This window comes from Sus scrofa, chromosome 7, assembly GCF_000003025.6.
Source record: "Sus scrofa isolate TJ Tabasco breed Duroc chromosome 7, Sscrofa11.1, whole genome shotgun sequence".
NCBI lineage: Eukaryota > Metazoa > Chordata > Mammalia > Artiodactyla > Suidae > Sus > Sus scrofa.
The window spans coordinates 48,808,614-48,823,556 of record NC_010449.5 but is presented as its reverse complement, the minus strand read 5'-3'; the positions used below and the strand labels follow the sequence as shown (position 1 = coordinate 48,823,556).

General features: G+C 44.5%; 1 protein-coding gene across 8 annotated transcripts in view; it reads left to right on the top strand.

Moving 5' to 3' along the window:
* Positions 1 to 14,943, top strand: part of LOC102167410 (5-formyltetrahydrofolate cyclo-ligase) — a 155,975-nt gene that overhangs the window by 49,936 nt on the left and 91,096 nt on the right. For 6 of the 8 annotated variants that reach the window (XM_021098846.1, XM_021098849.1, XM_021098851.1 and 3 more), the window contains exon 3: positions 2,078 to 2,528. In XM_021098846.1, coding sequence (XP_020954505.1) covers positions 2,078 to 2,310 — 233 coding nt within the window. In that variant the 3' untranslated portion in view covers positions 2,311 to 2,528. Of the gene's footprint in view, positions 1 to 2,077; positions 2,529 to 14,943 lie in introns of those variants that run through there. The other 2 variants (XR_002345772.1, XM_021098847.1) reach the window with 1 other exon arrangement.

Genomic DNA, 14,943 nt, shown 5'->3' with positions numbered 1-14,943 from the left:
CAGGAGGACTTGGAAGAAGCGGAGTCTAAGTGCACCAGCCATGGTTATGAGAGTGAGTGAGAGAGGGAGACAGAGATAGACAGACAGACAGAGACAGAGTGAGAGGGAGAGAGACAGAAGAAGAGAGAGAGCGAGAGAGAGAGGGAAAGACAAAGACAGAGACAGAGAGAGAGAGAGGGAGACAGAGAGGGAGAGAGAGAGGGAAAGATAGAGACAGAGGGAAAGACAGAGGGAGAGAGAGAAGGAAAGATAGAGACAGAGGAAAAGACAGAGGGAAAGACAGAGAGGGGGGAGAAGAGACAGAGGGAGAAAGACAGAGAGATAGAGACAGAGAGAGAGGGAGAGGAGACAGAAAGAGGGAGAGAGAGACAGAGAGAGAGGAAGAGGGAAAGACAGAGAAAGAGAGAGAGAGAGAGAAAGACAGAGAAAGAAAAAGAGAGAGACGGGGGAGTGGAGAGAGGGAGACATGGGGGGGAGGGGGGAGGAGGGAGGAAAGATGAAGGTCACCGACCAAGGCCATTTAGCCAGTCGGGATTGGAATAGGCAAGCGGGTTTCCCCCGGAAGGTTCTGGCTGGAATCTGAGATGTGCACGGCTAGGTTCTGGCAGGCAGGGGTTGACAGTTGTGCACTGAGAACCGGGGAGGAGCTGAGGTCACCTCGCAGTTCTGCAGGTAGTCAGAACAGCTGTTGCTAGTTGGGGGCCAGCCTAGCTGGCAGTCTGAAAACCTCTACTCTGAATACCCTGTTCCAGAAAATTCCTGGCTTCCAACCCTGGTACGTCCTTGCTAGCAATGCCGTGTGTGTTTAGTCCATGGCTAAGCTGTAGGTCACCGAGAAGCTCCAGGGCGGCTCTCAGGAGGCCAAGGCTCAGTTCAGAAAGGCCCCTGGGTTGGGTATGTGATGTGGCGTGTGCTGGTGTGTCGTGCTCCCCACCAGGGGCTGAAGGGCCATTCCCTGGGCCTCACAAGATCCATGAAGCTGCTTTATTGTCTTCTTCACGCCTTTCCTTGTGGTCAGGTTTTTATAGCTTCTAAGACCCTGCCTTCCACCTTGAGCCCCAGAAGCCTGCTCTGTCCTGATGATGCCACGGCCAGTTCTGATCCCCATGCTCCCTGGGAGTGTTCCAGCCAGAGGCCCACTTCTGGGGCCCCATCTTATACCTTTGGAGTGTTCCTGGGTAGGTCAAAGGTAGTTCTCATGTGAATTCAGGGAAGCCAGACAGCCTGGCCTTCCCTTTCCAGTAAGAGGGGAAATGAAGAGGAAAGGTTCATTCTTGTCACAGCTAACCCTCTGCTTGCTCATTGACTTTGAGAAGAGCTCCATCCTTTCTGGCTTCTTTCCAGCCCTCTCCCCTGACTCTAGTTGTTTGTATGTTCAGCTCCCAAACTTGGCAGAGGTGTGTAGAATCATCTGTTTGCTTTAAAAAAGAAAGAGAGAAAAAAAAAGAGAATTCTTTGGCCCTGTCCCTGAAGACTCTCTTCCACTAGGTATGGGCAAGACCTGGGAATCTGGTACTTTCGTACATATATGTGAAAGATATCTGTACATATTTGTACAAGTATTTGTATGTATATACGTGAAAGCGCTGATGGAGATGGAGGATTGACTTACAGTTAGCTGAGTGATTTTTTCCCCTTCTTTTAGGATTTTCTAGAGGGGATCATGTATTTCTTTAGAAATCAGAGAAAAAATAGACCTCATTAAAAAGCAAAAGCAGGAGTTCCTGTCCTGTTCAGCGGAAATGAATCTGACTAATATCCATGAGGACGCAGGTTCGATCCCTGGCCTTGCTCAGTGGGTTAAGGATCTGGCATTGCCGTGAGCTGTGGTGTAGGTTGCAGATGCAGCTCGGATCTGGCATTGCTGTGGCTGTGGTTTAGGCGGGCAGCTACAGCTCCAATTGGACCCTTAGCCTGGGAACCTCCATATGCTGCAAATATGCAGCATAAAAAAAAGCATTTAGGCTTTTGCCTAAAAAGCAAAAAGCAAAAAAAAAAAAAAAAAAAAAAAAGTGGATCTTGAAGTGATTAGTCTCTTTCAGAAACCATTGACCCTCGTAAATTTGTCTTTCCACAGGGGGACTTGATCTCATCTTCATGCCTGGTCTTGGGTTTGACAACTGTGGCAACCGTCTGGGGCGGGGCAAGGGCTACTACGACGCCTACCTGAAGCGCTGTCTGCAGTCCCAGGATGTGAAGCCCTACACCCTGGCCTTGGCTTTCAAAGAACAGATTTGCCTCCAGGTCCCCATGGATGAACATGACATGAAGGTAGATGAAGTCCTTTATGAAGACTCCCCAGCGTCCTAAGTCCTGATGACTACAGCTCCCCCAAAATCAATGTTCTGTACCAGAGAAAAGCAGAATCTGTGTATTTTCCTTTATCAGAAATTAGTAGAAATAGGGACTATATTGCGTTTAGTGTAAATTATAAGATACCTAACATGAAGCCATTTTAAAAAACCAATAGCAGTGTGAGTAATAGAACCTCAATTAAAATGGAGCCTATCACCATATGATTTTCAGCTTAACTGCCTGGTATTCATGTCCCAAGTGGATCTTTCTGCTTTGCAGTTCCAGTTAAATATTCATGAGACACTGTGCTCCGACTCAGAGTGTGAGGGGAAAGTAAACTCGTCGGGAGCAGACACCTTCATCAAGTCCTGCCGTGGGCCTGGGTCAGTGTGGGGGGCAGATGGAGACCCAGCATCTATTCACTGATCGGTCGGTGTTTGCTTCGCAGGCAAAGTTCCCCAAGATGCGATAACCGATAACCGTTTCATCAGGGCCTCACTCCCTCAACCTGAAATTTTATGTGTGACCCTTTGTAGCTTTTGATGGTTAATGGACTGAAACCTTTTATGATTTAAATATTTTGATTCAGCTGATTGGTTCCCATCCCTGCTGCTCTGTGTGTCAGGCACTTAACGAGTGTAAGGCCCGAGAGCCTGTGAGTTAGCAATTACCTCTGTTTGTTTGTGGTGTCGGCTTCGGAAATGCAATTTGGGCTGAAAGTTGGCAGATGGGCTCACAGCCGGGGAACAGGAATTTTGTGGCGGGGAGATTTGGTTGTAACCAGAAACCCAGGAGTCCTCCTGGATCATGCTTTCTCACTCACACCCCACATCCTGCCTGTCGCCAGGTCCTGTGGGTGCTGCCTCCGAAGTGCCTCTTAATTCTGTTCTCTCCTCTCCCCACCCTGTTCTTCCTTTTGTCCAGACCCTTCGCGTTAAGCTGAACGGGGTGCGAGCCTCATCCCTGGCTTCCTTGCCCTCAGTCTAGACCTCTTTAGCCTATTTCTCCAACTGCAGTCGAAGTGAAGTTGTAAAACGTGAACCTGATCGTGAAAATCAGAATCTTTCAGTGGCTGTTCGAGCCTCTGGCTAAGGAGCACAGGCCTTCTATGCGTGCACAGGGCCCTTTAAGCAGGGTCTCCCACCTATGGTTTTCTAGCCCCACCCCCCCCACGTCCTCCTTCTGTACCACTTATGCAGATGTTCATATAGCTCCCTGAGTGCTGCAGGCTTCTGCCCTTTGTGCTCCGAGAGGGTGCTTTTCCTCCAGCTGCAGTGCTCTTTCCTCTTTTGTGTGTCTAGACAACTCCTGTTTATCCAAGACTCAGCTCCTGGGTTAGCTCACCTCTTCTGGGAAGTCTTCCTCCGTGAGTCCAGGCAGAGTTAGTGTTCCTTCACTTGTTTAAGCAGCCCGGGCCATTGTCCTGGTCACAGTGTCCCTACGTATCAATTATTTATTGTCATGTTTATCCCTCCCCCAGACTGAACGCCAAAGAGCAGGGATAATCTTTATATTTCTCACACTCGGTAAGGTACTTAGACATATTGTGGGTGTTGGAGAGTTTTTTTAAAAGTCTAAGATGTTAGAATGTATTAGATTGCTAATTTTTTGTTGTCGTTATTTTAGGGCCACACCTGCAGCATATGGAGGTTCCCAGGCTAGGGGTCAAATTGGAGCTGTAGCCACTGGCCTACACCACAGCCACAGCAACAGCAACGTGGAGTCTGAGCCATGTCTGTGACCTACACCACAGCTCATGGCAACTCCGGAACCTTAACCCACTGAGCGAGGCCAGGGATCAAACCTGCATCCTCATGGATCCTAGTCAGGTTCGTTAACCACTGAGCCACAAAGGGAACTCCCAGTTGCTTATTTTAATTTATACTGACAAAATAATTTAGCTTAGAAATGAATATTTATTAGTTTGGAGGAAAGATTTTACTTGTAGGCATTTTTTTCTGCTTTAGAGAAATATTTTCTAGTTTATGAAGGAAACGGTTTCTTTAATGACCTCTGTTTCTCTTGCTCTCATCCTCTCATCAACAGTAACAAATTGGTTTTCTAGAACTGTATTGTCCAGAATAAGCACTACATTTGGCCATTGAACTCTAGATGTGTGGCCAGTCTGAATGGAGAAGCACTGATTTAGATTGACTATTTAGTATGACAACAACAACAAAAATTTTTTTGAATGAGTTAGTTGAATACATTCAGATATGTTTCATTTGAAACACAGATCCTTATCCCTTGGATAATAGCATGTGATTTAATGTTTTATATACAAAAGTAAAAACATTTAAAAACATCAATTGGGCTAAGATTGAACTTTTACAATATAGTGTGTACAATGAGAAATGGGAGGGAAACAATTTCTGCAAGCTGTAAAATCACATTATTGTGCTGGTGAGAAATCTTAAGGGTTACTTCAACCATAAGTTAAGGTGAGTGTTAATATAGCTGACATGACCGTTGGCCTGAAGTGGTTCAACAGTAAAATGATTGAATTGCAGCAGGTCTAGCAACTTAGAACTTGATCTCTTGTTTTTCTGTCAAAGAAGAGCATTTAAAAACTACTCCCAGAATTCCCATTACGGTTCAGTAGGTTAAGGACCTGACGTTGTCTCTGTGAGGATGTGGGTGTGATCCCTGGCTCATTCAGTGTGTTAAGGATCAGCTGTTGCTACAAGCTGTGGCATAGGCTATAGATGTGTCTCAGATCTGGTGTTACCGTGGCTGTGGTTAAGGCTGGCAGCTGCAGCTCCATTTCAACCCCTAGCCTGGGAATTTCCATATGCCACAGGTGCAGACATAAAAAAGAATAAAATAAAATAAAAACAAAGCTATCCCCAGCTCCTCAAGTGCAGATGAACACAGAATCAGCTGGCCAGAAGATCCAGGGTGCTGAGATTCAGGAAAGTCAGTCAGGTGCTGAGATTCAGGAAAGAGGAAGGTTCCCTATAGTGACCAGTAATGGGCAGTGGTCATTGTGCAGAAGGCATCGGAAAGGAAAAAAAAAAAACCCTGACAATGCAGGTGATGGTGACACTGTAACTCTGATCAGGGCACAAGCAGAGGCTGAGGACCAGGCCTTGAACCCAGGAAGAGAGCTAGCATGAACAGTGGTCTCAGGCGAGGGGACAGACCAGGCAGGAGAGAAAGAGCAACTTGATCTGAACAAAATAGTTCTCAGTATTGGGTAATTGGAAATATGTGTGTGTCTATGATTCCTGCCTATTGTACAGAACTGTGCTTAATTTAACCAGAAAGTAAACTGTATTGTCTTAGTCTATTTAACAGATATCAATAAGAACAGTATACTAATCTTGAAGTCCCACTAAACAAGAGATCCAAGAGATAGATGAGTATGTCTATGTATGGGTGACTTGATGCTGAAGTTTGTTAATTCCTGGTCCCCTTTCCTTTTTTTTCCCCCCTCAAAAATCATTGAATTTCAGTTAATCCCATTGCATTCAGTCCTAAGTTAACAAACTTATTTCCTCCTCAGAGGTAAATTTTCTGCCAACTTCCTGGTTTACTCCGGTACCCACCACAGTCCCTAGCATAAAATAAATGGCCAATAAATTCTTGATGGAGGAATGAACCAGTGTGTTTGTTGCCTTGTCTGTGTGGTGCCCTTGTCAGTTTTAACGTTCATTACTGTTTGCTGCTGGGATTCTGTCCTTTCAGTGTTGTCTCAGGGTTGGATTATTCTAGAACACATTTTCTTTTCTTTTCTTTTTTTTTCCCGCCTTTTCTAGGGCTGCCGCAGCATATGGAGGTTCCCAGGCTAGGGGTCTAATCGGAGCTGTAGCTGCTGGCTTACACCATAGCCATAGCAACGACAGATCCTTAACCCACTGAGCAAGGCCAGGGATTGAACCGGAAACCTCATGGTTCCTAGTCGGATTTATTAACCACTGCGCCACGACGGGAACTCTTAGAACACATTTTCTATTACTGCAGTTGCATTGCCTTCTTTGGGCAGTTTGTACGTCTGCGTCACATCATCTGTGCTGTGGGGCCTTGTTGGTGCTTTTCTTTTTTGCATCTTTGTGGTCATCTTTTCTCCTATGCCCAGGCAGTCTTAGGCTTTCTGCCCTTTAAGGGCCATCTCTAACCCCTGTGAACCTCTGCCCCAAATATATGTTTATTTATATGCTTAAAAATAGGAGGCAAAATTCTTTTTTTATAAAGATTTTAGTTTTTTTCTGTTATAGTTGATTTACAATGTTCTGTCAATTTCTGCTGTATATGTATATATTCTTTTTCTCACATTATCCTCTATCATGTTCCACCACAAGTAACTATGTCTAGTTCCCTGTGCTGTACAGAAGGACCTCATTGCTTAGCCACTCCAAATGCGATAGTTTGCATCTATTAACCCCAGACTCACAGTCCATCCCACTCCCTCCCCCTCCCTCTTGGCAACCACAAGTCTGTTCTCCAAGTCCATGAGCTTCTTTTCTGTGGAAAGGTTTATTTGTGCCATGTATTAGATTCCAGATATGTGATATCATATGGTATTTATTTTTCTCTTTCTGACTTACTTCACTTGGTATGAGAGTCTCTAGTTCCATCCATGTTGCTGCAGATGGCATTATTTTGTTCTTTGTGGCTGAGTAGTATTTTATATATATATATATATACACACACACACACACATATATATATATATATATACATATATATATATATGGAACAACTATTTTGTTCAGATCAAGTTGCTATTTCTCTCCTGCCTGGTCTGTCCCCTCACCCGAGACCACCTGAGGTATATATATCACATCTTCTTAATCCATTCATCTGTCGATGGACATTTAGGTTGTTTCCTAATGGTTATTGTGAATAGTGCTGCAATAAACCTAGGGGTGCACATATCTTTTTCAATGAAAGTTTTTTCTGGATATATGCCCAGGAGTGGGATTGCTGGGTCATATGGTAGTTCTATATTTAGTTTTCTTAAACAAACTTCTTTTTATTTATTTGTCTTTTCTAGGGCTACACCCGCAGCATATGCATATGGAAGTTCCCCGGCTAGGAGTTGAATCAGAGCTGTAGCTGCCCGCCTATGCCACAGCCACAGCAACGTGGGATCCAAGCTGCGTCTGCGACCTACACCACAGCTCATGGCAATGCCAGATCCTTAACCCACTGAGCAAGGCCAGGGATCGAACCCACAACCTCATGGTTCCTAGTCAGATTCGTTAACCACTGAGCCACGAGGGCAACTCCCAAATTTCTTTTTAAAAAATAATATTGTATGCATACTAGGAAACATACACATAAAAAGATGTGATCATTGAACTAGATATATTATCCATAGTTTATAACATAATGTACTTAATTTCTAAAAAGTAAAGCAACATGATGGAAATTTTCCAGAAATTTACTATTTTTGAAAACCTTATTTTAACCCTTTTTGAATGATTCAGAAGTCTGGTTCTAATTTCAGTTTATTTTGGTATTTGGTTTTAAGGGCTTTTATATTTGAAAAAGATAATATCTTCCAGACATATACATATGGAAGCAGTACTGCACTTACTAAAATTTGCAATGCTATCTACCAATTTCACAATTTTTTAAAATTGACATCGGGCTAGTAAATATCCATTTATTGATGTGGATCGTACTTGTGTATTATCAGAGAGTGATGCACATTTATTTTGTTAGCAAATGGATTCAAAACTTACTGAAACTCCTTGAAAGATTTTTAACCAAGTTAGAAAAATTCTGCTTCTACGTTTTTTAGTTGTGCAGATATCAAAGTGTTTATAGGTGCCATGCTGAGTTTATGACAACATAATCATAAAATTATGAAAATATTTCCAGATAACCATTTTCAGTGTGTTCTCTCCATGTCACATCTCTTTCTGAAAGAAGTTCCTTTCTGTCTCATGGAAGAAACATGACTTTTACCCTGAAGATTCAAATTAGATGTGTTTGAGGGGGACAGGGGGCAGATGTTTGCTTAGGTAGTGATTTACTGGTGGCCATTTATAATCACAGAAAAGAAAGGGTGGAACATTCTTCTTTGTGTAAAAAATACATGCAAAACTCATCTTAAAGCTTAACTTTTTACAAAGCATTTTACTTTGAGATAATCAGAAATTTAGATTTCCCTAAATATTTTTCATTGGTACTATCACATTCCAAAGTATTATAAATATTCTATATCTTAAAGGTTTTTTGTTTGTTTGTTTGTTTGTTTTGTTTTTTTTGTTTTTTTTGTTTTTTTTGTCTTTTTAGGGCAGCACCTGAGGCATATGGAGGTTCCCAGTCTAGGGGTCGAATCGGAACTGTAGCTGCCAGCCTACACCACAGCCTCAGCAAGGCAGGATACGAGCCACATCTGTGGCCTGTATCGCAGCTCACAGCAATGCTTCTTAACCACTGAGCAAGGCCAGCAGGATTGAACTGGCTTCATGGATTGAAACCGTGTCCTCATGGATACTAGTCGGGTTCATTACCGCTGAGCCGCAATGGGAACTCCCATCTTAAAGGTCTGAATTTGATCAAATTAACTGCTACCTTCAGCGTGTGGTGCATTTCTGGTCTGTAAATTATGTATTAGTGCTATTGCTGAATCCTTTAATGTGGAATCTATCCTTCTTCCCCTTTTAAAAAGATGAAACTCTTTAAGTAGCCATTCCATCAGCGGTTAGGCTTAAATAATTTGTCCATAAAACACTGATTAAAAAAGAAAGTCAACTAATTTTGAGACCTACCCTCTCTGCTACTTAATATCTTTAATATCTCTACTTAATTTCTTTCTTTTTGTAGCAATACTATAGGTTGGAACATACTAGAAACATCTGTCCTTTTACCCAACACCTCACCCTGAAAAATTTGTTCCTGTGCTTATTTCTTTAGATTGTCAGCATGTTTTCTACATGGTATCCAGTTAGTACTTCTTGACAAAAAGATGTGCCCAGGTTTTTCTTTTCCCCGAGTTGTTTTATGAGCACTTCATCCCTATTTCCATGGCAAGGAGAACAAGTGTTTTCTACTTCATTTTGCTAAGGGAGAAAACTTAAAGACAAACAGTTATGACTATATTTAGGAAACAAGGTTAAAATATATTAGAGTTAGGAGTTCCCGTAGTGGTGCAGCAGAAATGAATCCGTTTCCATGAGGAACCATGAGGTTGCAGGTTCGATCCCTGGCCTCGCTCAGTGGGTTGAGGACATGGCATCACCATGAGCTGTGGTGCAGAACTCAGATGCGGCTCGGATCTGGCGTTGCTGTGGCTCTGGTGTAGGCCGGCAGCTACAGCTCTGATGAGACCCTTAGCCTGGGAACCTCCACATGCCTCGGGTGGGCCCTAAAAGGACAGAAGAGTTAGTAAGTCGTGATGTTAAATATTACTAACAATGGTGTAGAGGTTTATCTTTTGGATCTGTAGCTTCTGCTAACCATGATGGCGTCACACCTGTTATCATAAATCTGAAGAGTGAGGTTTCTCATGACAATGGTGCATACAGATCCCTACTACAAAATATCTTGGCGATAATTTCAAATGGGGGGACTCACTTCCTGGCAAATCTTACTGTTTTTTGTTTTTTTTTCCCCCCTTGTCATATAGCAGATGAATAGCTTTTTACCAGTAGCAGAAGTATCTTCTAGTATTACTTGTGCTTGAATTATTGGAATTATCTTTGTGCTATTTCTTTGCAAGAATCTTTTTAAGCCACTTATCCATTTTAAGAGGGAGATTTAGTAAAAACTACATAGTCTAATAGATATATCCATGTGCCTGGGAATATTAAAAAACAAAACAAAACAAAACACACAGGACATTGCAGTATGCCGAAAGGAAGGAAACACTCCCTTTCACATCATCCAGCAGCTATTTTCCCTCCCAGTGCTGCTTGCATACCAACCCACCCCAGGGTCTTCTGATGTGCTGACAGAGTGAGGGGCTGATGTCAATCTATAGTTTACGTTTTTACAAGTCTTAATTCCTTGTCTTTTAAAGATTAAAAAGTACATGTAAGTAGAGATTCTAATTTCTTGGTCCCAAGCCCCAGTGTTCCTGGTGAGTGTCACCCTGTTTGGAGATCATTGCTCTAAGGACTTGTCCTCCTAGCTGGATGGGTAGAGGGTTCCGGTTCACTGGTCCCTCCACTAAGGGACTCTGCCTGAGCGGTGGCCCCTCCTCTCCCTGGCTCTTACGGACCACAGTGTATGCGTCTGGCCTCCCATGACCCCTCCATCTTTCTGGTCCGCTGCATCCAGTACCAGTGTCCTGTCTTCTGTCCAACTGCTCTGTTGGGCTGGTCTCTTGCTCGCAGTGCTTGAGTAGGAGAGGGATAATTTCTTACTACTCAAGTGCACAGCAAACCACCAGCAGCAGCATCACCTGGAAGTTTGTTAGAAATGCAGACTTTCAGGTCCCACTGAATTTCTCTAAGTTACTCCTTTAAAAACAGAGTGCCTTAAAGAAGCTTGTCACCTAGGAAACAGCAGATGCCTTTCTTTTGGTTCTTTTTCTCTCAGACTTCCCCTGGCTGGCCATTTCCCACCCTGTGGGTGTACCAAGGAGTTTCTGGGACTGGATAAAAGACGAGGAGCACTTTCAAGCCCCTCACTTCTTCTCTCTGCGTTTCATCCCCCTACCTACCCACTGGTTGCTGTTGCTTTTCATTTTAATATATGGGACAACGCACCACGTGAATACCAATGGACATGATGTCTAAAAGAAGGTCCATTGTGTTTTGTTGTTTTGATTATGTGTGTCCTGTGAATGTCTTACTTACACTGTTAGTCCTACAAAGCATACTTTAGAAGGAAGCAGTTGTGTCTGTGGGTGCATCAGATTCCAAAGAGTTCACTGGTAGGAATAGCGAACACTTGGTTTATCACTGAGAGATCGTCTCTTCAGGATTGAAATGGAAAAAGTGTTATTTCCTCTCCAGAAAAGAGATGAAGCGTATTATTCTGAAGATCTCAGTTGAGGTACTTGTGGATGTTGATGTAGGAGAATAGAGAGATCGTGTTAAGTCCTAAATATTTGGTGTTCCTCATAGCCTAAGGATAAGGTAGCAAATGCTGCTCTCTGTAATTATAATATATGACCCAGTGGACAATGGAGGTGTCTGTGTGGCCAGCCATTGCCACGGCATCCTCTATGCTTCCATGCATTGTCATCTTAAAACAAAACTACGCTCGTGTCATTTGCCTGCTTAACAGCTTTCGATGGTTCTCTATTGCCCAGAGAACACACACAAACACACACACACACACACACACACACACACACCCTCTTATTTCTTCTAGACCAGTGATGCCAGTTACATCCAATATTCTAGGGAAGAACTAGGTTATCATACAGTTGGATATCATGGTTAGTCTGTAACAAGAGAGCTGTATTTAACAGGTAGCAGATGATGCAGGAATGGGAGATCTCAAGGAGGAACCATCATGTTCTCGAGAGTGAGTGTCAGCCTGTTAACTTACTGATCGCCTGGGGTCTTGCTGGATTGGGGATTCGGATTCAGTAGGTCTACAGTAGGACCTGAAAGTCTGCATTTCTAACAAACTTCCAGGTGATGCTACTGCTGGTGGTTGGCTGTGCTCTTGAGTAGCAAGGTCTCAGGCTGTGCTGCCCAATGTGGTTACTTTAGTCTCATGTAACTTTAAATTTAAATTGATTAAAATGGAATCAAATGGAAAATTCACTTCCTTGGCCACACTAGCCACATTTTAAGTGCCGACTGTATTGAATTGTGCAGAGATACAACATTGCCATCCTTGCAGAAAGTTCTATTGGACAGCACTATTTTCGACAGAAGTGTTTTTCAAACTGATTTTGACAGGTCACCTACTAAATCAGAATCTCTCGGGGTAGGGGACTGGGAAGTTGCATTTTAAACAAGCACTCCCGGGGGTTCTTATGCATGCTAAAATCATAGGAACACTTCTGTAGGCAATCTAAACTCTGATGTTTAGAAAGAAATCTAATGTGAGAACAGGTAAATACCAGAGACGGACATGGGGTAGCTCAACTTAAATTGGAATATGCCCTCCTTCCAGCCATGGAAACATACCCAGTTGTCTACAGGTAGTAGGTTTCCCCTGGTGGAGCTGACCTCTGACACCATAGGCATGTAGGGTAGAAGAGGTATAAACCCTCAAGCCAGCAGCGTTCTTCTGGTGTGCAGCTTGTCCCAGATGCGTTCTCTGATCCCATATGCCTTCTGGTCTATTAGGTGCTAACATCTGGTGAGGACCAGAAGCTGCATTCATTCATTTTCAGGGATGACGCTCAACCTGGGTTAAGTACAATCCGGAAAGAGCTCTCTTCTTTTTTTTCTTTTGGACCTCCCTTTCCTGTGCAGGAACAGAATTTGGGGCAGATCCTATAGTTTTTTGGTCACTCTTCAGTTATAAAAAGAACTTCCATTCTCGGGTTTCGAAAAGTTCAGTCCCGTCTTATATCAGAAATTCAGTTCATCCTCTAACTCTATGCTGCTTTCCTCCATGCCTGGGGAGGTGGGGAGAGGTCTTGGCGGGGTATCCCACGTTCCTTGCTCCACATCCTTCGGGCTCAGAACGTGCTGATAATTGAGGAAGAGTAAAGCTCACCTGACCGGGTGCAGGTGCAACCTGGCCATTAGAGCTGTCTGCATGCCAGATGCCCAGGTCCTGGCTGTCTTTCATAGAAGCACTTTGTGAGACTTTGCTGGAACTGCATGCACTGTACCTCCCTCCAGCTGACCCCTCACAGCCTCCACCCAGCTCCTGCCCTCCAGAGTCACAGGGAGGGGAAGGAAAATGGCTCAGCATTCTCTACACTAACAAGGTCCCTTATTTCAATGATCTTCTCAACCTCTTGTCTTTTCTAATACAACCTGGAGATGGATGGTGGTGGTGGTGGCTAGTTGAAGAGCCATGCTGGCTGCCTTCTACCTGTTGGACTCCTGTGCTGCCTCTCGGGCTACTTTTCTCTCCAGCCATCCTCTCTTCTTGCCTGCAGGGCTTCCCACCCTGGCATGTCATGTCTGGGTGAGAGCCTTGAAAGAGCCCTCTCAGTCGTCCTGATGCACACGCGCACCTGGCGGTGTGAGGGAGTCGGCACCCCAAGGGGGCGGCGCATGGCCAGTGCAGGTCTGGGGCCAGTGGATAAATCCTCTCCAGTTCTGAGGTCTGTTCTGCCTTGCTCCTCAGAGGATCACCAGGCTAGAAGCCTTGGGCTTCCACGTCCTTTTCTCAGTTTCCCTTTGCTCAGTCCCCCTCTTCTGTTGCTCCAGCCGCTTCCCAAAACACACTTCTGCACGCATTTCCCTGACCCAGGGTCTGCTTTCCAATCCATCACTTCTCTCTTTTTTAACCCCCTTTTGAAAAGTTTTATTGAAGTATAGTTGATGTACAGTGTTGTGATAATTTCTGCCGTACAACAAAGTGACTCCGTTATGCATGTACATACATCCATTCTCCTTCAGATTTTTTTCCCATAGAAATTACCACGGAATATTGGGTAGAGTTCTCTGTGCTACACAGCAGGTCCCTGTTTTGGCCAATCATTGCATACACCTCAGTGTGCATAGGCCAATCCCAAACCCTAGTCCATCCCCGCCCCCGACCTGTCCCCTTTGGTAACCATAAGTTTGTTTTCAGAGTCTGCATCACTTCTCTTCAGAATGTGTAGATAACTGTCACCCATTGTCCCTGCCGTGGAGCCTGCAGAAACTCTAGACAGAAGGAAAAGTGCCGTGTAACAACATTTCACACAAGGTGATTGTAAATGGAGAGAGCCGACAGACACAGACTTGATCACCAAAGCAGAACTCCGCAGTGGTTTGCAGTCTGCATGGCATTCCTTTTGAGAGGGGTTCACGTTCTAATTCTCATTTTTGAATGGGAGTGATGTGCGGTGGACAGACAAACCTTGATTTAGCTGCTGGAGCGAGCGCTCCAAAGGTAGGGGGTGCATTGGAGACTATTGTCTGAGATTGCTTTGTGTCCGAATATATCTGCCATGGTTCTTTACTTCAAGCAGAGACAGAACTTAAGTAAGAAAACAGAGATGTTGGAAGGTGCGGTGGGCGCTGTGAAGAGCTGCCTGATCCCCCATTAGGACTGATGTATGCTTTCCTCCACCTGCCAGGATGTTGGCTGCTGGCAGCTCAAAGCTGGGGCCCTCCCCTGGAATTGCCCTTGGCTAAACAAAGTCCTCTTTCCCAAGGTTACAGCCCCTTCTTGGTGATAGCCTATGCCCAGTGCCTGCTGTGATAGAGGGACAGAGGCCCGGCCCCCTTGCTTCAAGGCAGGCCATCTCTGCTGCAGCTGCCCTGGGATTGGCCGAGGCCCGTGGGCCATGCACATTTTCCGTTCAGTTCTCTCCCTGTCCACTCCTGTTTCTTTTCCTTCCCCAAAGCCATTGTTCCTGAGAGCATCCCTCAGCCAAGCTCCTGCACACCAATCTCCATCTCACTCTACTTCCTGGGAAACCTGATACTGGGGCAGGGTTGAGGGGGGAACTTCATGGAACTGAAGGAAGAACTCAACACAGGAAGCACGGACACAGGGCAGCCCTGGGAATCAGCGACAGAAGCTTGTAAACTCTTTAGGGTGTTGTCTGGGCAACACTGCTCGGTATCCAAATTCTTGGACAGGAATATTTTGATGGGCTGTTTGGGGGTCAAGAAG